Source organism: Nyctibius grandis, chromosome 18 (assembly GCF_013368605.1).
Source record: "Nyctibius grandis isolate bNycGra1 chromosome 18, bNycGra1.pri, whole genome shotgun sequence".
Classification (NCBI taxonomy): domain Eukaryota; kingdom Metazoa; phylum Chordata; class Aves; order Nyctibiiformes; family Nyctibiidae; genus Nyctibius; species Nyctibius grandis.
This window is the reverse complement of record NC_090675.1, coordinates 7838784-7860655: the sequence shown is the minus strand read 5'-3', so window position 1 is coordinate 7860655 and position 21872 is coordinate 7838784. Positions and strand designations below refer to the sequence as shown.

Here is a 21872-nt window from a genome sequence, read left to right as displayed (position 1 = left end):
AACTCATCTCTCCTAGTCCTTCTAAACATATTTCCTACCAGGAAAATGAGCCTCGCATGAAGTATCATTTTATGCAGAAAGTTAATGGATCTTTCCTAGTCACTCAGTCAAATTTAATGTAATTGCTTCTCATTTCACAAATGAGAATGAGAGAGCAACAAAATGTGTACACCCAGAAGCAGAAGAGGACATTAAATGAAAGATTTTTTTTTTTCCACTGTAATGAGTGAGATGGCATGTTGAATACAACTCCAGAAAAAGTGAAGAAAGTGAAAGGAACCACTGTACAGCCAGGAAAAAAAAAAAAAGAAGCTGCATCTCAGGCCATTCCAAACAATGACTTTATTTTCTGTGGAACATCACCATGGCAGCCCCCACAGCAGCATCAACATCCTTCCCGTAAACCACAGGGAATGGAAAAACCCTTTCCACTTCCTGCCTCAGCACCTCGTTCCTGGCAAGGGCACTCCCGCTCCCCAGAATCCTCCTCGCTCCCGTCTCCATCAGGCGCTGCACAGGTAACATGGAACAGAGGTTTTCAACGATGCCCCGGCAGAGAGCTCTGGTTACGTGACCCAGGGAGAGGTCAGAGACAGCAATATTGGTCACTGATGCCAGCTGCTCAGGAATGTGTCTCTCTCCAAATATGGTCGGGTGGACTGAGAGTTTGCTGTCATTTTGGGCCAAGGCTGCTTCGATTATCTTTGTATAGATGGCAGACTTCTGAACCTGAAGTCCTGCAGATGGGAAATATCATGTCACTAATCCGAAGGGGTCTAGTGTATCTTACACGTGGAGACTTAAAATGGATGCTGATCCACCTGTTCAGCAAAACATTGTATATCTTTTTCTGTGTCCCAAAGGTAATTGTTTTTTCAGGATTATGAACCACAGTTCTCCCATCCAATTGTGTCTAGTTATCTGTGATACTAGAAATCTTTTTCTGATTACAGAAACTGCCTTTCCTGGTAATACAGCTATTCCTCTTTGCCCATACTGTGCAAAGTTACACAAAACAACATCTCTAAAGGCACTCATGGCAGACTTCAGCTTCAGTGGCTGGATTGCACGTGAATGCAAAGTTCACTTCAAGTACTCAGTGAAAGAACAATTTCAGAGCTTATTTCTGTATTGCAAAACCCCAGAGATTATTAAAAAAATGTGTGAAGATCGTGTTTTAAGCACTTAGAAGATATTACATGAGTTTGAGTCTTAAAATCCATTAGAGTGCTGCAAAACATGCAGCAAAAGTCAACTGATCTAATCAAGTGACTCTTTTGGACTGCAGTCATACAAAATTACAGGCTGTCCTCAAATTTGCTGACCTTTCCTTTTGAAAAACAACTTGCAAACAATAATTCTCTTGTGTTCTTGAAACAAAAGAAAACCCAAAACCTAGAGGCAGTGTGAATGTGGAGTGCAAGCATGACTGTCCCAGCACGTTCATAAGCTTCAGCAGGAAATTCCAGAGATCTAGGAAGCATGACCCAAGAGTTACATCCTTGTTCCTTATATGACATGACAAAACAGCTCTAGGCTTGCTCCTTTGCCTTAGCTTCCTTTTACCTTGCTGATCAACCTAAATTTTAAGCTTTAACTATCCTTAAAACAGCTTACCTAGTTCTTCTGTCCACCGTGCCACCATGTCCACAAATGTTGCTAGCACATTGCCTCCGTTAAGTGATGCTGCCACTGCCAAGTAGTCACCATTGAAGTAGGGAAAATAAGTAACAGCTGAGGAAGGATCTGGTGTCTCTGAAGGCTGGAAATCCGGAGGCATTGGGACAGTCAGCTGAGCAGAGGTACTGATATTAAGAACTAGAACACAAAAGAATAAAAAAAATAAAAAAAAATAAAAAAAAATCAGTGTTTTACTAGGCTACCCTGAAGGAGGACAATGAGAAAACCAAATAAGATACCAAAATGATCATACCTGCATCATACCTCTCAGTCAGACAGGAATAAACAGAGCACTGGAAATCTCCCAGAGCTATTCCTACTTTTGCTCCTTTGGGTATTCCGTGCCATGCACAGATTGTCCTGCCTGCAATACTGCCAGGGTCTCCCACCTCTGGAAGCAAGTGAACAGGAAAGCTGGATTTTTTCAATCTGCAATCGGAACAAGATTATTGCATGAAAGCAGTCTGGGAACGTGTGACCTGACTACAAAGACCTCTTTGAAGTCACAGATAAACCTGGCCATACATTTGTGGCTGCTGGATTTATGGATGCTTTCACCTATTTAGAAAGCTTTGTCTTGGACAGGGGCAGCATTCCAGTTCAACGGGCTCAGTAAATTAGAACAGTCTACAAGAATAAATAGCTTTCCTTTCTATGCAATCTGATTAGCTGAGATTATACAGCAGCACATGTTCAGCAAGTTTAACCTGCTGATGTCATATGGACAAGCAGCTCCAGGGTAAAGGGACAATCACAAAACCAGCAAAAAAATGCAACTTCCAAGTGTCAAAGAACTTCAAGCTGTCATGCAGTTAGTGGTTCAAAACCAAATCACAAAGTTAAGTCCAACAAACTCCTTACACAATCAAACTGCAAGATACACTACACTGCTACAGCAACACCACCAGATTAGTAAAAGTTCAGTAGGCCAAATGCAAGTTTCTGTCTCTCTTTCGTACCTTCATGAGCAGATTTTTTCATCTTGGAGTCCTGGCCTAACCTAAGCCCTGAAATATATAAGGCCTTAGCACTCAGCCCTGAAAGAGCAAATCATTAAAATAAATAAGTAAATAAATAAACAAACTAATTCCCTATAAGACTTCCTGTAGCCTAATAACTCTCAGGTATTATCACCAGTAAGTCTTAGTAGTTATGAAGGAGCTCAGCTGAAAGAACTAGAGACTAGTAACTGTCTTTTACCATCACAGAGGTAACACCTTGGCTGAAGCGTGCACTTGTCGATCCCATCCCACCACAGAAAGGAAGAGAACAGTTTGGTATGCAAGGCCTCACTGATGAGTGTCTCAGCTCCGCTGTCTCAGGTATTTCTAACAATACTGGGCCAGATTTTATATAATTTAAACGAGTATGCCTTAAAAACCAGAGCAAACTCTCAATAGTTCTTCAGTACAGGCTACACCACAATTGATTAGGAGTAACTTTCAACCACTTTTTATCTGTAGCACATTCCTGCTTAGGGCCCAAAGAGGTGCTCACGTTGCCTGACACAAGCAATGCGCAAAATCCACTGAATGACACTTACATGTCAGTATTCCAGCTTTTGTTCCTGGAATTAAAATATCCCCAGCTGGCAGCATTCTGGACAGACATGAGTGGCTTCTTCAGGTCACACAACATGGCAACCACATAGTCATGGATAGTGCCAGCTGCATCATAAGACTTCAGAAAATCTGGACTTTTAAACAAAACATTTTAAAAACAAAAACAATGAGGGGTGCTTTAAGGCAGTGGGAACAAGATTACCTCCAGTGCTACAGACATGTGTGATCCCATCTGAAAATGAAACAGCCATCTCAGTGATCAACCTGAATTTGTTGTCTTGCTTTGGTTTGACTTTTTTTTCAAACAGAAGTTGTTTTCCAAGCTGTTACCACAGCAGCAATACTTATCTCTGGATGCAAGATGGAGCAACAGCGGCTTTAAGAGATGAGTTGTCTAGGTTCAAAAGCACACCATTGCAAAAATTATCAGGAAGGTAGTAACAGTTTGCACAAAAAAACGTCACTTTGTTGATCCTGGAGCATTTGAGAAAAATAGGTAAATTCCTGCAGTTGCTCTAGGATCCACAAATTACATGAATGGAAATGTACCAAATGGTGAAACAAAACAGGAACAAAACAAAGCAGCTGGACTCATGAGTTATACAGCTTAAAGCAAGACCATGCCATGCTCCATATGTTTGCTGCACACACACTGGAAGAAACCAAGATCCAGTAAGTTTTTCCCCATTTATTGAACCTCATTGCTGAGGAAGATAATGGCTCTTTGAGAAACACAGCATACTGCAGAGGAAACTGAGGAGCAAATCTTGCTGATGCCAATTCATAAGTGAAAAATTACATCCTCTGCAAACATGCCACAACAAAGCAGACCATTCCTAACACCTCATAAGGATCTCAGTGTCTAAGGAAGGAAGGAACTGAAATTAATTTAGGGACTGTTTTAGCATCTGGCAGCAACCAGACAAAGCAACTCTGTTACTGTTTTAGGCATGTTTGTACTTTTCACAATCCGCAAAAGGCAAAATTATAGTGTTCAAATTGCATTAGCAGAGCTCCTCTGAGCGGTAGAATGGACTAGAATTATTCTATGATACTACAAGGCTTCTGTCACTACGTGGTCAGAAATTTTTCTTTTTATTAGAGAGATCTGTAGTATTTTTATGAGGTCAAAGACTCATGTGCTCAGTTGCATATAGTTTATATTGAATACTGCCATTTTAAATATTCTTTGACTACTTACTTAATATTATGATTACAGAGAATCGCAGCCCCTCAGCCTGTAGTGGCATTAACATGCTACAGGAATACTAATTGTCACATAAATTCAAGATGAGAAACTGCCAGTGAAACAGCTTGATGTACCTCTTCTTTAAATACCAGTAGACTGTGGCACACCCAAATCCTGTAGCCAAGCTGATATGCGACTGTGGCAGAGGAAGAGAAGAGAGGAAGGTGGGACTGCAGCGGCCGTCTTGCCAAGTAATCAGATGACTGACCTCCTCCGGCTCAAAGGTAGGGCCTGTACCACACTCTGTCCACTTGCAACCTGAAACACACAGTATCCGAGCAGTCCAGTGATTCCCTGCAGTGTAGTCTGCCTGGCGTTCTTCAGTTCTGGACACTCTTGATAATTTGTCAAATATATTGGAAAAAGAGCAGAAACAGAGCCAATAGTGATTGTAATCAAATTAATTAGTCACACTTTTCAGCCCTAGATAACGTCATAATGCCAGTCACCCTTTGCTAAAACAGAGAATGGTACCCAAGGCCTTCCTTCTCTATAAGCACTCCTAGTGTCTTCAGAAACAAGCAACATGCACCTTGAGATATTAATGATACAACTTAAATAACAGGTGACCCACTAAAAATATCTCAATTCTGCTATGGGAGGTAATGAGCTGATAGCTCTCACATACCAACCTTAACTGGGATCTGCCACATCATGACCTGGAGGATGCTGTATTAGTAATGAACTGCCTATGATGGTGGCACATAGTTTCATCACCTTTTGAGACAAAGCAACAGGAATCTATAAGGATCTATATGTATTAAGCAACGGAGTGCAAAGTACTAAAAAGTATCCCTCCCTGTGCTGTGCAACAAAGCTTCACCAAAGGTAGAACAGGGTTTAACTCAGTTTTCAGTTTTACCAGTCCAGCGTGTTCCTTTTGAACACAGAACATACCTTTGATGAAACCTTCACATTCTGTCATGTGAAGGCCTCAGCTAAATTATGGCAACTTCTCAGAACTGCTCAGAGCAGCTCAGAGCCTTCTCAGCAATGCCTGCTATTGCTCCGGTCCAGCGCACTGCTTCCTGCCCTGACCTGCTCACCACAAGCAGTCCTGCAAAGGCAGCACATGGCCTCATCAGAGCAGCAGACTAAGCAGAGGCTGAGCTCAAGCACTAGCATGTGATGTTTGCTAGCACACTCTGCAGCACAGCTTCAGCCTCTGACAACTGCTGCTCTCCCAGGCGATGCTTGGCCACCATGTGGGGATGCACACTGCCTCCAGCTGGCTCTGTAACTGAGGCAACCTTTTGGCTGGGGATGGGAGCAGAGTTTCAAGCTGTGCTGTGCCACTTGTCCTGCAGCTCAGAGAACTGACACGGCTGCTTAACTGACTAGCACAAATACGGCTAAAAGAGTCTTTCTCGGGCTGGATACAGGGATTTGAAGTTACACTCACACAGGAAAAGCTGTGAAAGCTGTGAAGTACTATGTGAAACATGCAAAGCAAACACATACTTTTTCTTGTTCCCTTAATTCCCTGTTCTATCAAGTCTCTTTGAACTGAATTTCACAATTGGTTTGCTTTTCTAGTTTTAAATGGATTCTAAGAAATATTATTAATCATAAATCTAACCCTAAAGGATGCTATTAAAAATTTAATTTGTGTCTCAAAGTACACAGATTCACTTAGTCCACTCAAAACAAATGAGAGCAAACACCCTCTTTCACTTGACAGAAATGAAACAAAAGTGGCATGTGGCTTTAGGAAATAAAATATTAACAAATATGACATAAGAATCTGTCTACCATGAACCCCTGAGGCTTTGTTATGCAGCCCTTGGGACAGCAGGAAAGCGAGCAACAGCTCCTTCGGTCCATCAGCCTTCGGATTTCTTTCTAATCATTTTCGTATGTAATGTACAATTACGGCCAGTAATGAATAGTATAGTGTCTCTTAATGCAATTGAGACCCTGGCAGTGACCAGCAGTTTTGGGAAATCTATTCTGAGGTTTACAATAAATCTTTGCTTAATCTGCATAACTTCTATTATTATAAGCCTTGTATAATTGCTCAGACGTGGACATCATAAGATAAAGAAGACATGGAACCACATTCTGAAAGTCTTAAGACTTCAGTAGGTTTATAAGACGTTAGCTAAGAAGATAATCCATCCCTGTCTTACAGGGCTGGCAATCCATGGCCTGAGATTTTCAAACATTTTTGCTGTCGGAAAGGTTGAGTATTTGAACAATCAAGCCTCATGTGACTACCTCATTGTGGTCAACATTGTTTCTGCGGTCTTGGACGTTCATCTTACAAGTAGCTGAGTATTCAGAATCATGATCATAATCCTTTTTCAGCTCCTACTAACAGAAGCATAAGCAGCAAGATGAATGCAACATGACAGTCTACAACTTGCCAGGAAAAAAAATGCCTTGAGATTTGGGGTGGGGCGGGGCAGGAAGGACTGAAAACATTTACTGAACTTCAGTTTTTCTCCTACTGTACTTTCAAACAACATTTCAAAACAGCATAGCGATATGCACATTCTAACATAAAGATCAAGCACAGCTTATTTTTCAAAGCATACACAGAACTGCTAATACTGCTACTGTAGAATCATTAGAAGGTATTGAGATACTGGGCAACAGCTAGTTAAGTGTTTTACGAGGTGAATAACATTCCCCCCCCAAAAGTCATTCACATGACTCAGAAGTTCTTTCAACTGGTAGCAGATAGAATATGATGGACAAGCAATTAGCAAGCCACAAGTATGTTATTCCTCCTTCATATTAATAATTATGCTGACTCTGCAGGGATCTCATAAGACTAAATTCCTTAACTAATCTGTGTAAACAACATGGTCAACTATAGTCACTAGCTGAAATTCCAGTAGTTAAAGCAAAATTCCCACAGAAGAAGATCTTCTGTTAATTCTATTTTACAGAAGACTAAAGTGAACATACAACAGTTTCCTACACATCACTACAGTGTTAAAAATGTATTTTCTGCATCCTAATACTCTGAACAGGAATGCAAAGAATTAATGTTACCTTTATCTTTTTTCCAAAATACAATCCCATGCATTTGTCCTGAAATGCCAATGTGACTGACTCTTTGAAGCTGCTGCTGAGGCAGAGCAGCAAGGCATTCATTCAGTGCTCTTATTATTCTCCGGACATTCTGCTCCATTCCCTGTAATCATAAAGCATTATTCTGAGCATGAAACCATTAGGATTCACTCAGTGGATTTATTAAACAAGGCTACTCTAGTCAGAAGTGAAGAACAGAATTCATTTAGCTTAATAGCATCTACTAGAATAACATTCACTACTAAATTGAAAAAAAAAGAATGCAAAAAACCCACAAAACCACAAAAACTAAAAACCAATACTAGCAAGTCGAGATTGAGACAACAGCCTCTTAAACTGAAGGCCAAATAATTCTTCATTTCCTGAGTTACCATACTCAAATATACCTTTTCAAAAAATCCATTAACACTCATTACATGCTTTCATCAGTTCCCTTTACATATTGCTCTTCTTTTCCTCACAAAGGAGTATCTGCGTGTTCTGACTGGCATGCAGTCTCCCCTAAATCTTCCTAAAGCTCCTCCATATCTACTCACTGTTGATTTTGATGATGCTGATACTTCATTTCTAGATACTCTATTCCCAGAACTACCCAGCAAACTGATCTACTCGGCAAACTGACCAAACCTTGCCACAAGAGAAGCTGTATTCCAGCTTTCACACCTCTGAAGATTCAGATTACTTTGTGACAGACCGGTGTGAAGATTACAAACAAAAGTATTCACATATAGTCTACATATAGATGTGAACTGTTCTGCACATACATGCTTTGGGCTGCATAAACATGGCTGCAGAGAGGAACGTTGGCCTATTTGTTATCTTTGCTCAGAAATTAGCCCCTAGACTCACTACAATACTAGGCCAGAGGAATGCTGACACATATTTTTTATGATTCTGACTCATCCTTTCTAAGACTGCCCAGCACAATGAATGTAAAGATCTTTAAAAGGAATACATGTTCCTGGTTATTTCCACGGGGATTTTCCAGTTTTGATTCCATCTCGCATTAAAATGAAAAATACCCTTCCAGCTAGCAAGTGGTTGCTGTCTCCTGAGTGGTAGCATCAAAGGCAAGGTGATGGTTCATGGGAGAATAGTTTTAGATTGTTGTGTGCAACTTTTCAAAACCTGGGTCTTTCTTAAATCAACCAGCTGTACTTTACTTTCTCGAACAGTAAACAGCATTTTAATTCTACTTTCAGACACCCAGACACAGGCAGCAACCACCTGTCAATCTAGGCACAAAAACAATCCACGAAAGCCACTGAAGTCTGCACAATGTAGCAGAACAACCCAGCCACCGCAAGGCAAGGCCCGTACCCTGACATCGCCAGCAGTGCTATCTGCTGCCCCTTACCTGCGGTCCAGCTTCCAGGCTACTGGTGTGTGCCTGCGTCTCCCTGGAGCTCTCTGCCACCACCTGCCCTCGCTCTGCCCCGACCAACAGGGCTGCCTTAACCGATGTCGTGCCCAGGTCTATGCCCAGCACACAGGCAGGAGCGGGCCTGCCTGCCACCTCGCTGCTCGCCATGGCCAGGGGCAGAAGGGATTGGTTCCACCTTCCCCACCACGCACAGGTCTCTACGTGGTGGCCGGGCCAACACCCACCATGCTCAGCCCCGCACTGCTCCTTGCTGTCTCGGAGGGGGCACCTGCCCCGAGAGCCAAGGGTGCCGAGGGCACAAGCAGTGCGGGCTCCCACCCCAGCAGCGTGCAGTGACTGGGCAGACTGGGCTGGGACAGCGGCCTGGACTTTGCCCTCTGGCTGAAGCTGTCTCCCCCCAGTAGCGCCTGGGCACTATCCCTCCATCTTGAGCGTGACAAACCGCCCCTTCCCCAGCCCTCCCGGGTGGCCCGCGCCGCTTTAAACGAAACTTCAACAAATAACCAAAGCGCCGGGCCCCTCCCGCCGCTCGCAGCTCTCCCTCCCTCCGCTCGCAGCTCTCCCTCCCTCCTCGCAGCCTCGCCGCCAGCAGCCCGGCGCCCAGCCCGCTCCGCCACACCCAAGATGGCACCCGCGGGCGGCCGCCGCGGCGCCACGGGCGCGGGGCGGGGAGTCGAGAGGCGGCCGCCTCACGTGAGAAGCTGAAAAGGGAAGAGCCGGGGCTGCGCGGGCCGGGGCCGCGGCGGTGGAAGGAGGTAGGCGCCCTCTCCTCAGCACCGCTTCCTCAGTGTTGGAGCATCCCGAAGCGCGGGGTGGCCCCGCTTCACCGCGCCTGCTGCGGGGAGCCCGGCGGGGACTACAAGTCCCAGCGTGCACCGCGGCGGCGGGGCGGCGCGGGGGATGCTGAGAGTTGTAGTCCGGGGAGCGGGGGGAGGCCCGAGGGGGCGGCAGCTCCGTGCGGCGGGAGCGGGGGAAGCTGTGAGGGAAAGGTGTCCCCGGGAGAGGCCGGGCAGACACAGGGACTGAGGGCTGGTGCTCTCTTGAGGGTGCTGAGGGTCCCTCAGCCGGGCTGGGGGCCGTTTGCAGGGAGCTGCCCGCTGAGGGGATGTGCTGCTGCCCCCTCAGAACGTGCGGGTCCCCAGCCAAGCCTTCCCCTCGCTTTTTCTGCAGTTCTCCCACCATGAGGATGCAATACCTGCTCCCCGCTCTGCTGTACCTCTCGCTCGTGCTGCTGGGGCCTGGCGGTGAGTGTTTGGCCATCCCAGCTTGGACCCACAGGGTCTCCCGGGCAGGGGCCAGGTGTGAACTGGTAAGAGGTGGAAGAGGGCTGCCCTGCAGCATCCCCATCTCCCCTCTCTGGGGAGGCCTCTGCCATGGTTCCCATCAGCTGCTCTTTCACGCGTTACCTTTGACTTGATGTGCTCATACACAGACAGTTCTACACCGAGGCACTGATGTGATGGAGCACTGGCCTCGTGCTCCAAACTCAACCTCTGCAGAAGCAGATTAAATACTGCCTGTGGTGCAGTCAGTGATGAACTGGGGAGCTCTCCTGCACTTAAATAACTTCTTAAGAACACTGTGTAATACATGGCAACAAGAAAAAAAAAGTGTCCAGGGCAACCTGTTTATCTCTCAGTTTCTGGTCTTATTTTTATATAGCTCTTTGTTTTTCCTCTTGTCTCTTGTGTCCTTTAAACATACAGTGAATAAAATAGGCTTGGATTCCAAGTGTCAAAATTGTTGACATGCTTATAGTTTTGATATAGTTTGTATTGGCACTTGCAATCTGAGCCTCTCTTAAAGCATGATGTGGTACAACGTAGCTGGATTGTTGCCAAGTGTACCCCTTAATAGCAATATTTCAGAGCACTGTAGTAAAGTGCTTGTGATTCCTGAAGTGTTAAGATAGTAAATGTACATTCACTTGAACATCTGGGTACCTCATTTGAATTTGTGACCCAAGAGGCAATTTTGAACTAAATATTAGGCATTTATGACTCCTAAGTTATTAGGATCGCATCAAGAAACAGTGTAGGTTTGAAGTATCCTATAGCCTTCTCTTGGCATGAACTTTTGTTGCACTTCAACTATTTAAATTGCTTCCTTGTAACATGTTCAAGTGACAGTTACTTACTTCTCCTTTTAAGTTCTTTAGTCACTTTGAAGTAAGCTGTACACCCTTTGCTGTTTATCATGTGTACTAATTTTATTAATCTGACACTGCAGGTACCAATGGACAAAATGTCTATATCACAAAAGAAAGTAGGTAGTTCTTCTGAAGGAGCTACATCATTCGTAGTAATTGTGATTTGTGGGGGGTTTTTTGGTTGTTTGTTTTTTTTCCCTCCCCCAGACGGAGTCATTGTATTGTCTGTCCCTGAAGTGGTGTCATTAGAAAGTGGAAGTTCAACAAATGTCACCATCTCTCTGAGGTAAAATCATGGTTACATCTTTACTTTCTCTTTGGAACAGGGGATGAGCAAGCGAGTAGGACTTAGCTATATACTTAAGGCTTTCCTGTGGACTAGGTTAATTGTTCATACAGAGTGAATCTCATGGTGTGACTGTCCACTTCTGGACCATTACATCACTTAGTACCAGTATGGACGAAGATAGTGCAGCATTCTCACAAACAGCCTTGTATGGTTGGCCTCTGACAATATCCCATGCCGTTTGTATGGGAAGCTGAGCAGGAAAAGGCATTTTATACTGCCTGCCCTATATTAGCTTACTGAACTGTCTTCCATAAGTGAACTTACAGTTCCTTCATTTCTAAAAATTGATGCTTAAAGGAAACTTCCATTTCCTAGAAGAATCACCAAAAAAACTTTACCAAGCAAACAGAACTCGACATTTCTAGCTAAGAAATGCAGCTTCTACAGAGTTGGGGCTGATGCACCTTAGTCTCATTGTTTAATACGAGCATTGTTTACCCATGGTTTTGCTATGTCAGTCTCCTCCCAGGAAAGGAGTGGTAAATACTCAGACTTTGAGATCCCAAAGGGGAGGGGTGTTCATTGCTTGCCGTGAGGATTTGGCAGATAGTCTCCCATAGCCCTGAAGCAATCTTTGTGAACTCAGGCACCAGTCTAACTTTGGTTTTCTGCCTTCACAGGGCTCCATTAAATGAGACACTGGTGATAACACTTAATATTACACACTCATCAAAACACAGCACTATTGTTGAACTGCCTGATGAAGTAAGTGACACAACAGCTTTCTGACCTTATGCAAAAGCCTACTGCTGGTATGGTGCAACTCTCCACTTTCTTCCCTCCACTTTGCCTTGCAGGTACAATTTCCTGCAGGTCACACTAAAGCAGACTTCCAAGTGAAAGCAGATGATGTTGGACAAGTAACAGTTTATCTTTATACCATTAATTCCAACTTAACTGGGTGAGAAACTAGTTTTTAGTTCTACTTACTATCCTACAGCTTCCTAAACTTTGGGGTAACTATTCCCTTCCTGTAGTTAAATAGTTAATGGGACAAGGGTGGTATGTAGTTGAGAAGATGTGATGACCCTCCAGCAATCCCCAAGGTATTCAGATAAATACAGGGTATGGAAGCAGAGTGGTAGTCTTAGTATCTTAGATTTCATTACTAGATGACTGTGTGTTCTTATGGCTCCTTAGTTTGGTTTTAACAACCCCTCCCAAAAGTATCAAAACTACATACATGCTTTGCTGATCCAGGAAGCATTTGGTTCTAAGTGTCCAGTGGGATACTATTCTTACTGTCCTGGAGTGCTAATAGCCTAATGCAGCTGTGCACCCACATCACTACCACGAGAGGCAGGTGTTCTGCTTTCTAGTTAGGGGAGCCCTCTTTTCACAGATGCCAGTCCTCCCTAATGGGAAAACAGCCTGGCAAGATGGAGAAAGCTGGATTTTATTTGCTTGTTGCCCAGATGCTGCTGAGCAACAGGATACTCCTGTTTTACTTCCTCATTTTGCTTCTGCTTTTAAGACTCAAAGCAAATGCAGAGGTAAGCACATGAAATGGTCACCAGGACCAGCGTGATCATGAGGCTTTGTTGGCAGAGCATGAAGAGTGAAACTGCTCTTGCATAACAGACCTTGTGCTGAGGGAGTGGAAGCCATAGGCACAAGATGACCTTTTTGAGGATTTCTATGGTCAAAGAATGGAAAGGAAAGAGTGAGGCAAAGAAAGAGTAGGTAGGGGGTAGGAGTGGGAGATGCCCTAAACATAACAAGGACACTAAAGAAAAGGGGAGCAACTCTACTGAAACTAACTCTGAATCTTTATTATCTTGTCTCAACACCTGGACTCTGTTTTCTCTCTCAAAGCAGAACAAGGCAAAATCTGCTGAAAAAAGTGTGAACAGACAAATGAACTAATTCTGTTTGCATTAACTGTCAGACCTAGGATTCAATTTCAAGTGATTCATAGCATCATAGTGAGATACGCTGATGAGGTGATTGGCTGGATCTATTTCCTCGCCTGGTCCATCTCCTTTTATCCTCAACTCTTTGAGAACTGGCGAAGAAAAAGGTAAAGAGGCTTAAGATGCGTTTGCAAGTCACTTAAGCACTTCTGCAAATCATGTTCCTAGCTTAAGCTACATCCATCTTGGTTATTGTGAATTATGCATGGAAAGACTGGGGCAAAAAGGCAAGGCAAAGATAGGGCCTGAATAAATGCAGCCCCAGTGAGCTTTTCCACATGCAGGTCAGAGGAAACTTAAGTGCATCTTCTAGACACTATAATTTGTGTCTATACCAATTTGTGATAGAGGGGACATCCCCATTCCCTTTGGTGTCATGTTGTAAATCATCCAGCTGAGCCAATTGTAATGACCACCTTCAAAGATTACTTACCTTGTAAGCTGCTATCAGACAGCTCCTTGTAGTGTTGCCATTAGGCCAGCTTCCTTTAAGTGACTGTAAGTAGAAACATCATTATATATGAAAACTAAAGCATTTGTTTTGGCCAAGATGCACTACTGCTTCTATGGATTCAGGCTGGAATGGTTCTATCAGACTAGCTGAGCTCATGGAGGGGTGAATTTAAACAGCAGGGACACAACCTTGTCAGTGAGAGCTGTTGTGAGTACCAGTGCATGGCATATGAGGGATATTTCACCTTGCTTCCTGATGAACTCAAAGTATCATGTTGTCCCAATGCTTGCAGCTTTGGCTTACATCAAAAATTGCCTGTTCTAGGGTCAAGTTGTCCCTGGAACTGCCTGTAATGCTCTGATGCATATTTCTCTTTTTTTTTTTTCTCCCTTCTCTAGTGTTGTTGGACTAAGCTTTGACTTTTTAGCATTAAACCTTACTGGCTTTATAGCATACAGTGTGTTTAATATTGGACTTTTCTGGATTCCCTTGATTAAGGTAAGCATGATTCTCTCTTAATACTTGCTGGGGAGTGGGTATCTACAGAGGGGACTTAAGGCATTTGGCTGGTTTCGGTTTCTCTTACATTTAGGAGGAATTCCTAGTCAGTTATCCCAGTGGGGTGAACCCTGTGGCTATCAATGATGTTTTCTTCAGTCTCCACGCAGTAGCTCTAACTCTACTCATCATAATTCAGTGCTGCATCTACGAGGTAAGTCTCGATGCTGGGCTGGGCCATCAGCTCTGGCAGAGCTCCCTCTGCCGAGCACCTCATTACTCACCGTCCACTCCTTTGGGGCTCCGAAGTCCTCTTCATAGCATGTCAGTGGCCTTTCAAGAAGTCAGGCTTTGCAGTCCAGCTGCCTTTATCTTTCCTGAGCTAGCAGCAACTCCAGTAGCTTTAGCTACTTTAGCCTCGTGGATGTTCTGAGGTTGTAAGTAAACTCCTTAGGGACTCAAAATAACTCAGGCAAACAGCCAAGTTCGTAAAGTTCCCAAACAGATCTCTAGCCAGCACATAGATTACAGCTCTACACAGTACAAATGCTGGTATGTGCTTTGCTGTTTCCTCACTATTTGGAGCATTCTTCAAGCTAGGACAGCATCCTTAGGGATTCCCTGCAATTAAAACTTTCAGCTTTTTCCAGCTTCTCCTAATACAGCTGCAAAGGCCCTTTTATAATTCCCACCCTCTTCAGGTGAGACTGATTGTTATAGTCAGGTGGTTCTTTATTTAATACCCATTGTAAAAGCCTCTGATCTGAACAGCCAATTTTCTCTAGATGGCAACTGTTTCTCTCTTGGGGTGCTTCTTTTGGTGATGCTAAACCTCAAACTGTAACAGCCCCTTTGTCACCACTGCTAGGTGCAATAGTCTTTTTCTAGTGAAGAATTAGAAGGCAACCATGAATCTTTACCATAAAGGCACTAGCAGCCTTTTGCATATATAGGAACTCTCGATATCATCAGCCTGAACTCAGGAGGTTGTTACAGATGTGGCACTGATAATAAGCATCATAAATACTCAAGAATACTGCCACAATATTGTTTCCCACGTGCTCATGGACAACTGTGTTCCAAATGATTGATGTTGAATATTGCTCATCAGCTCTTGCAAACCTACAGCTGGTTGCTGTAGCACTCATTTAATTTTACAATTCCCTTGTGGTATGAGTGTAACTGGTACAACAGGTTTGGACTGTAACCTTGCAGAGTCCTGAGCATATTCTATACCTTACAGTGTGTCTGGTGATGTATGACCTAGGTCAGTCTAACTGTATCTGCATTTCTGTTTCAGAGGGCAGGTCAGAAAGTATCCAAAGTTGTTGTTGGACTGCTGGCACTTGCATGGATCTTCACCTTTACAACACTGTTTCTTGCTGCAGCTGAGGAAATGACATGGCTACAGTTCTTATTCTGCTTCTCTTACATTAAGTTAGCAGTCACACTGATAAAATATTTTCCACAGGTAAATCTGAACTTTTCTGCTTTTATACTATATTCCCATCACCCTAAGCCTGTAGTGTATGCTCTTGAAAGTCTAACTAGACTAAACCAGCAATGATTACTTAAGTCTAAGTCTTTTAGTGACAAAACCAGTATAGTTATACAGAAGGCTTCTGAAATGTTAATCTCAGAAATGCTGGTACATGAAATGCTGACTGACTTCTTGTTACACTCTCAGGCATACATGAATTTCCGTCGGAAGAGTACTGAGGGATGGAGTATTGGAAATGTATTGCTAGACTTCACTGGTGGAAGCTTCAGCCTTCTCCAGATGTTTTTGCAGTCATACAACAATGGTAAGGCTGGAAGGGACATGGTGGGGCCTTTCTTAACGGGGAGGGAGAATCCTGCTACAAAGCAGATATAAACTGGTAGGTTATCTTGGAGAATGATGTTTGTGCTATAGCAGGGTAGCTATTCTTATACTAAGATTAAAGAATCTGTTCATACTCTTTCAAGATCAAAAATGAAATAGCTATTCTGAAGAAACCACAGAAGAGTTATTAATTAGCTTTGCATAAGATGTACACTACAGTCAGCCTTAGGGTGTGTCTAAGCAGTCCAGGTAATGAACTAATATGTATGGCATGATCTTGTAGTCTTAAGACTACACTTGAGGAGTTAGCCTTAACTCTCTAATTTTGTGTTTGACAGATCAGTGGAAGTTAATCTTTGGAGATCCAACCAAGTTTGGCCTGGGTGTCTTCTCCATCATCTTTGATATTGTTTTTATGGTCCAGCACTACTGCCTTTATAGGAGAAGGGGGTATGAACCTTGTGAATAACATCACTTGTGAAGACAAAAACTTTAAATCGAACTTGCCCCTGCCCTGGCTGAGGGTTTTCAAGATGCCTACTGCCAGTTACCAGAAATACTGATTCTGATTTCTCTTTATACGTTGATGCCCTCTGGTATGGAATACAATCCATTGCCTCACCAAATGCTGATTGCCAGATGCCTTAAAGGACAGCAAGCTCTCTAGCCACCACTTGCAAATGGAAGACTCGTGCCTGTTGAAGCTGCAAAGACAGCTTAGTGTGAGCTGTCCAAGCAACACGTGGCTCTTTTTCTATTAACAACAGGAAAGAGAAAGACCAGAGTGGTGTCTTTTGGATTGGAAGCAAAGCACAAAGAACAGAGTTCTGGCTTCTGAAAATCTGAGATCATGTTTAAGCAACCACTTAATATCTTAATGTAATGACTGAAGACTGTGGCTCTAAGTGCTACAGATCACAACAGAACACCATTTAGGCTGGCTGTTAACAGCTGTAGTGGTACATAAAAGAATAATGAGGTTGGTAGCAAATACACAAATATTGGAACCTGAACTCTTTATTAAAAAACAAATACTGAGAAGCAGAAACTGTACTCCTGTTTCACTGAAAGCTCTTTCAAAGGTGCTAAGGTGAGTGCTCAGATCTATCTGAATACTTCTAATGCACTAACTTCATTTTGCTCAGTTCTACTGACATGCCTTTAATCCTAAATGGTGGATGGTAAAGATTAAAGATTTATCAAAATGATTATTTCTAAGTGGATCATGTTAATTAACAGTCTCATGATTAAAGTTTAAACATATGTTTTTGTTCCTGGGCAACTTTCTAACTACACATGGTATGTTCCAGGTAGAGATCAAGGTCTTAAAGTTACTTGAAGGTAAGCATTATACCCTTTAAAAGAACTAGAAGGGAATCCATGCATTTGTACTTGAATGGTATAGGTGTCAACCTAAGGAAAACCAGAACCCCTTCTCCCCCCTGCTAGAGACCAGGTGAGGTTTAACAGCTCACTAACACTGCAGATACCCACCAGTGAAATCAGACCTTACTAACCTCTGACTGCACTGTGTTGATGTAGCTAGCCTACAGTCCCCAGAAGAGGTGTCAGCTGGAGGCATTCAAGTGATGGGGCATTCTTAAATCTAAGGAGAAAACAGCCAGGAAATCCAGCTTTGTTTTATTGTGTGTAAAATCAAGTGGAATAGCAGTACAAATAGCAGTGTATCTTTATAGTAACAAAAATAACTTCACCTTGAAAGCCTTAAAATTTACCACTGAATTCTTAAGTTACAAAATTCAAAAGCAGTATTGTAGTAATTCCATAGATATAAAAAGGGTCAATAGGCATCTGCTGGTGCATATAGAACAGTCTGAGATGCATTAATCACAACGTACGTACATGGCACAGCAGTAATGTACTGAATAAGTTAGTCTGCTACCTCCTCATGTTCTATTTACAACAGCTTACCTGAAGACTGCTTAAGGAAAGTAGAGATATGTATAACTCCACTGAAGGTGATTAATAACTCCAGTTTTTGGATAATTGTAAAGCTAGCTTGTTAACAAACCACCAGGATGCTAGATAATTAACTTAGTGTTGCAGCAAGAATCTTAAATCCTGTGGCACACTGATTTAAACAACTTAGTATCTTACCAGAAGTTTAAATTTGGTCAAGAGGCACTTTTGGAAATTACTGGCATATTCATCTCTTCCATCCAATAAATCAGTGATTTATGCAAAGCCTTCTAGAAGACAGACCAAAATTCACCCCTCCCATTTCAAGTCTGATAGAAGTGGCATGAAGAACTGAAGACTCTACAGCCACAAGCAGCTCTTTTGGTGAGTTCAGCAACAGTGTTTTCTTTCCTGCTCCATATTCCCTTCATTTAAACTTGATTAAATTGATGTTACAAATTGATTGTGAACATGGAGAATTAAGGTTCTACTGACAGTGAAATTGAACTGTAGCATCTATGAACTTTTAGTGTACTTCAGAGGTACTAATCTAATTTAGTGTGTTACTTACTTGTTTCTTGTCTGAAGAAGCTGCTTTATACAGGGAATCTTTGCAGTAAACCGTAATGCCCCAAACCCTTCAGCATACTCCATCTAGCTAGCACACAATGTGAGATTAGTACAGTGCTCCTCCTCACAGCAGTGTGCAACTCTTAATTCTGGCATTTTAATTTGATAGCATGGGAGGACAGGACAGCTCACTTCTAAAAGCTTAAGCACAGGAAACCCTCTTCCATAGCAGAAACCACATTTCCTCTTAAAATAGGAAGCTTTTGTGCTACAAAAGAATCCTGTCAAAGTTAATTGCTTCCGTAGATAACTAGGATTTGTCCTGTCCTCCTGAAAGCCATGACTACAATAAAGTCTTACCATGTACCTGCAGGGAAGACTTTAGAGAAGCACTCTTGCTGGGGGGACTGGAGTTTTACTACTGCCAGTTACACCAGAGAAAGAAAAAAAAAAAAGTGTTTACCACAGGTAGGAACATGCACTCCTTCCAGACAACCTGTTCAGGTCTAGTATTTGCTTCCTTGCTTGATACCAGTCTATACATCTCCCTCCCCAACCCTTCCCCAACGTGATGATTGATTAGGACATCATGGATTGTTGCACAGCCTTCTGCAGAGATTGCCTGGTCACCAGCAGCCGTACCACTTCTTCGTTCCTTTTTGTCAGCCTCTTCCTAGCTTGGTCGTGGGTCACCATTGTCATATCCCAGCCATTCACCTACGAAAAACCCATAAAGTGAAGCAGGTGTGTGGATTCACAGGTGTCCTATAACTGTTCTATCAGAACTCTGTAGTAGATATGCTTATGCCACAGCTCAGTTTATTTATAAGCCCCACAAACTGTCCTAAAAAGTACCCAGAAGACAGCATTTCCCCCCAGCAGAAACTTCTCTGTAGTGTGCACCTAGTAGTACATTAGTACTTGTCTTATCTTGGTGTTTACCTGCATGATCTTATCTCCAATCTGAAGTCCTGCAACTTCTGCTGGGCCTCCTTCTGTCACCCTTGTTACATAGATACCCTGTGGGGGAAAAAAAATAAAAAATCAAGTGTTCATTTACTAAATATGTGGGAGCATTAAATACTCAAGGGCCATTCTACTGACAATGCAAAAATACGTTGTAGTATATTACAGGATTCTAGTTAAAACCAGGTTTGTGCAATGTTGGAAAATAGAAAAGGTGGAGAGCTGACTTAAACCAAACTTAGTCTGCAGATGATAACGTGGCATCAGAGTAACCTTAGTCATCAGCCATGTGAGAGGACAGAATACAGATGCAAGTGGGTTGAGCTGGTTATGCTGAGCCTTTTGCACAGATAGCTGCTACAGAAAACAAAGAGCATCTGACCTTGTCGGTCTTGTCTTCAGAGAAAGGATTCTGAGTAGGATCCTGATCAATGCCACCTCCAATGCTGAATCCCAGAATCAAATTGTCACCTTGACGAAGCTTGTGTATTTCAATTCTTTGCTGAAAAAAAGATAAAACAGCTGAGTATTGTTATCGCTGGAAGAAGTCACGGGTGTGTTTCAGACACAGATACTCAAGCCCCAGTTAACCTGCCTTTCACAGAGATGCTGTAACCCTGCTAGAGCAGGCTGCGTCCCAGCCAGCTGAGCTTACACAGTGTAGGCAGACAGCTCCAAAGCCCCTTGGCAGCACAGAGCTACCACGTGGCATTCGCTGTTGTCAGTCACACACAACCTTGGTGTTGACAGCAATTGGCTCTGAACTGTTCCCAGCCCCCCCACAAGACAGGAGGACAGGAAACCATCTCCAAGCTCGTGCCATGATACAGCCAAGCTCCTTAACTACTCCCCATGTTACCTCTGCCCAGAGAGACACTAAAACCAGAGCAGGTCTCTTCAAACATGAGTCATGTCCCGATAACCAGCAGTCACTCAGGGCTAGACTCATCTTGCTCTCTACCCACGTGCCTTGTGGCCCTATCAGTGGAAATAACAACCTATTATTAGGGTGGTTCTTTAAGATAAGTTATCAAGACACTTTTGTAATCCAGAGGCAGGTTCCTTGCTGTCCGATGAACACAGGCATCTGACAAGCTTTACACATGATCTAAGCACTGTATCCATGCCAGCTTGTGCAATCCCTGAGCCAAGATAAAAAGCCATGGCCTTAACTGAAACAATAACCACTCAAAAGGCTCTTCAACCGGGCTGAAGAAGTCCCTGCCCATGGCAGGGGCGTTGGACTAGATGACCTTTAGAGGTCCCTTCCAATCCAAACCATTCTGATTCTTCTCCAACAGCCCTGTCAGACACTGAACTTCCCAAGGGCACCGGGCTCGGGCTCTCACTAGCAGACAGACCGCTCGGCCACACCGGGACAGCTACCACATCCCCAGGGTTGTCTGGTCTTGCACAGCGGGGAGTGGCACAGCGTGTTTCAGCTGGGTTAGCAGCCTCCCCGCCCAGCACGATCAAATCCAATATTCTAACGCAGAAGAAACAACAGAGACCCTCTGCTTGCACCGTTTGTTGATTAAAGCAATTAGTATACTTCAAAAGCTCTACTTCATCAACCCCACCGAGGCAAAGCAGGTGCTAATCCCGCCTACACCGTGCAGTTGCTGGCAGCAGAGGCCACCGAGCAAGGCGCCGGGGAGCCCTGCCGTACCGCCCGGGGCGAGGGCGACGGTCGCTGTCGGCACGACCCCCGGTACAGCGGGAGCGGGCTGCTCCTCCGCCAGGCCCCAGTGACAGCTACTTTCTCTTTTCCCAACCAACGCCTGGAAGGCGGAGGGGGGGCCGCAGCCCTCGGCGGGGGCCCGTTCCCTCAGCCCGGCGGAGCTCCCTCCCGGTTCTCGCATCCGGGAGCGGAGCCTGTGTGTGTGTGTGTGTGTGCGCGCCTCCGGTGCCCAGCCCGCCCGTCACTCCGGGGCCGAGCTCGCCGCAGGCACCCACAGCCTCCACCCGCAGCGAGCCGCCGCCAGGGCGGGCGGGGAGCGGGACCGGCGGCAACCGGGACCGGCGGCGCTGCAGCCCGCGCGGCCGCGCCCTCCGCCCCCGCTGAGCCCCTCCGCCCGCTGACAGCCCACGGGGCGCTGCCGGGCGGCACCTGCACCACCTCTCCCGTCCCGCTCAGCAGCCCCCGGCGCGGCGCCCCCGTCCCGTCCCCGCCTCACCACCACGGCGGTGACCGGCTGCCCCGGCACGTACGACATGGCCCCGCCGCCGCTGCCGCCGCCCGAACAAAAGCGCCTCGCCCGGCCCCGCCCCCCGCCGCCGCCAGCCAATCGGATGCCGCCTCGCCCGTGTCGGC

General features: G+C 44.5%; 3 protein-coding genes across 3 annotated transcripts; 1 reads left to right on the top strand and 2 right to left on the bottom strand.

Annotated features, from left to right (window-relative positions):
* Positions 1-342: 342 nt before the first annotated feature.
* Positions 343-9427, bottom strand: SHPK (sedoheptulokinase). Its single transcript, XM_068415477.1, has 7 exons — positions 8888-9427; positions 7492-7633; positions 4566-4749; positions 3224-3376; positions 1934-2109; positions 1618-1818; positions 343-737 (listed from the first exon to the last, which is right to left on the bottom strand). Exons 1-7 carry the CDS (start codon positions 9059-9061, stop codon positions 343-345), a joined length of 1425 nt encoding a protein of 474 aa, XP_068271578.1. The 5' UTR covers positions 9062-9427.
* A 153-nt stretch (positions 9428-9580) lies between these two features.
* CTNS (cystinosin, lysosomal cystine transporter) lies at positions 9581-17310 on the top strand. The gene is made up of 11 exons (XM_068415478.1): positions 9581-9669; positions 10085-10158; positions 11271-11349; positions 12033-12117; positions 12210-12313; positions 13301-13432; positions 14178-14277; positions 14372-14491; positions 15578-15748; positions 15965-16082; positions 16441-17310. Exons 2-11 carry the CDS (start codon positions 10095-10097, stop codon positions 16569-16571), a joined length of 1104 nt encoding a protein of 367 aa, XP_068271579.1. The 5' UTR covers positions 9581-9669; positions 10085-10094; the 3' UTR covers positions 16572-17310.
* A 389-nt stretch (positions 17311-17699) lies between these two features.
* Positions 17700-21825, bottom strand: TAX1BP3 (Tax1 binding protein 3). The gene is made up of 4 exons (XM_068415722.1): positions 21736-21825; positions 19941-20060; positions 19535-19612; positions 17700-19309 (listed from the first exon to the last, which is right to left on the bottom strand). The coding sequence occupies exons 1-4, from the start codon at positions 21772-21774 to the stop codon at positions 19172-19174; spliced, it is 375 nt and encodes a 124-aa protein (XP_068271823.1). The 5' UTR covers positions 21775-21825; the 3' UTR covers positions 17700-19171.
* Between the last annotated feature and the right edge of the window lie 47 nt (positions 21826-21872).

What these genes read in the sequence shown, in the direction of transcription:
- TAX1BP3 (XM_068415722.1), bottom strand. Translation starts at nt 21,774, where the DNA reads ATGTCGTACGTGCCGGGGCAGCCGGTCACCGCCGTGGTG. An exon ending in AGCCGGTCACCGCCGTGGTG is followed by an intron (nt 20,061 to 21,735) that starts GTGAGGCGGGGA and finishes TCTTTTTTTCAG; the next exon opens with CAAAGAATTGAAATACACAA. An exon ending in CTGAAGACAAGACCGACAAG is followed by an intron (nt 19,613 to 19,940) that starts GTCAGATGCTCT and finishes TTTCCCCCACAG; the next exon opens with GGTATCTATGTAACAAGGGT.
- SHPK (XM_068415477.1), bottom strand. Translation starts at nt 9,061, where the DNA reads ATGGCGAGCAGCGAGGTGGCAGGCAGGCCCGCTCCTGCCTGTGTGCTG. An exon ending in GCCTGGAAGCTGGACCGCAG is followed by an intron (nt 7,634 to 8,887) that starts GTAAGGGGCAGC and finishes TTATGATTACAG; the next exon opens with GGAATGGAGCAGAATGTCCG. An exon ending in TACTGGTATTTAAAGAAGAG is followed by an intron (nt 3,377 to 4,565) that starts GTACATCAAGCT and finishes TTTGTTTAAAAG; the next exon opens with TCCAGATTTTCTGAAGTCTT.
- CTNS (XM_068415478.1), top strand. Translation starts at nt 10,095, where the DNA reads ATGAGGATGCAATACCTGCTCCCCGCTCTGCTGTACCTCTCGCTCGTG. An exon ending in ATTAATTCCAACTTAACTGG is followed by an intron (nt 12,314 to 13,300) that starts GTGAGAAACTAG and finishes ATTAACTGTCAG; the next exon opens with ACCTAGGATTCAATTTCAAG. An exon ending in TGATAAAATATTTTCCACAG is followed by an intron (nt 15,749 to 15,964) that starts GTAAATCTGAAC and finishes TTACACTCTCAG; the next exon opens with GCATACATGAATTTCCGTCG.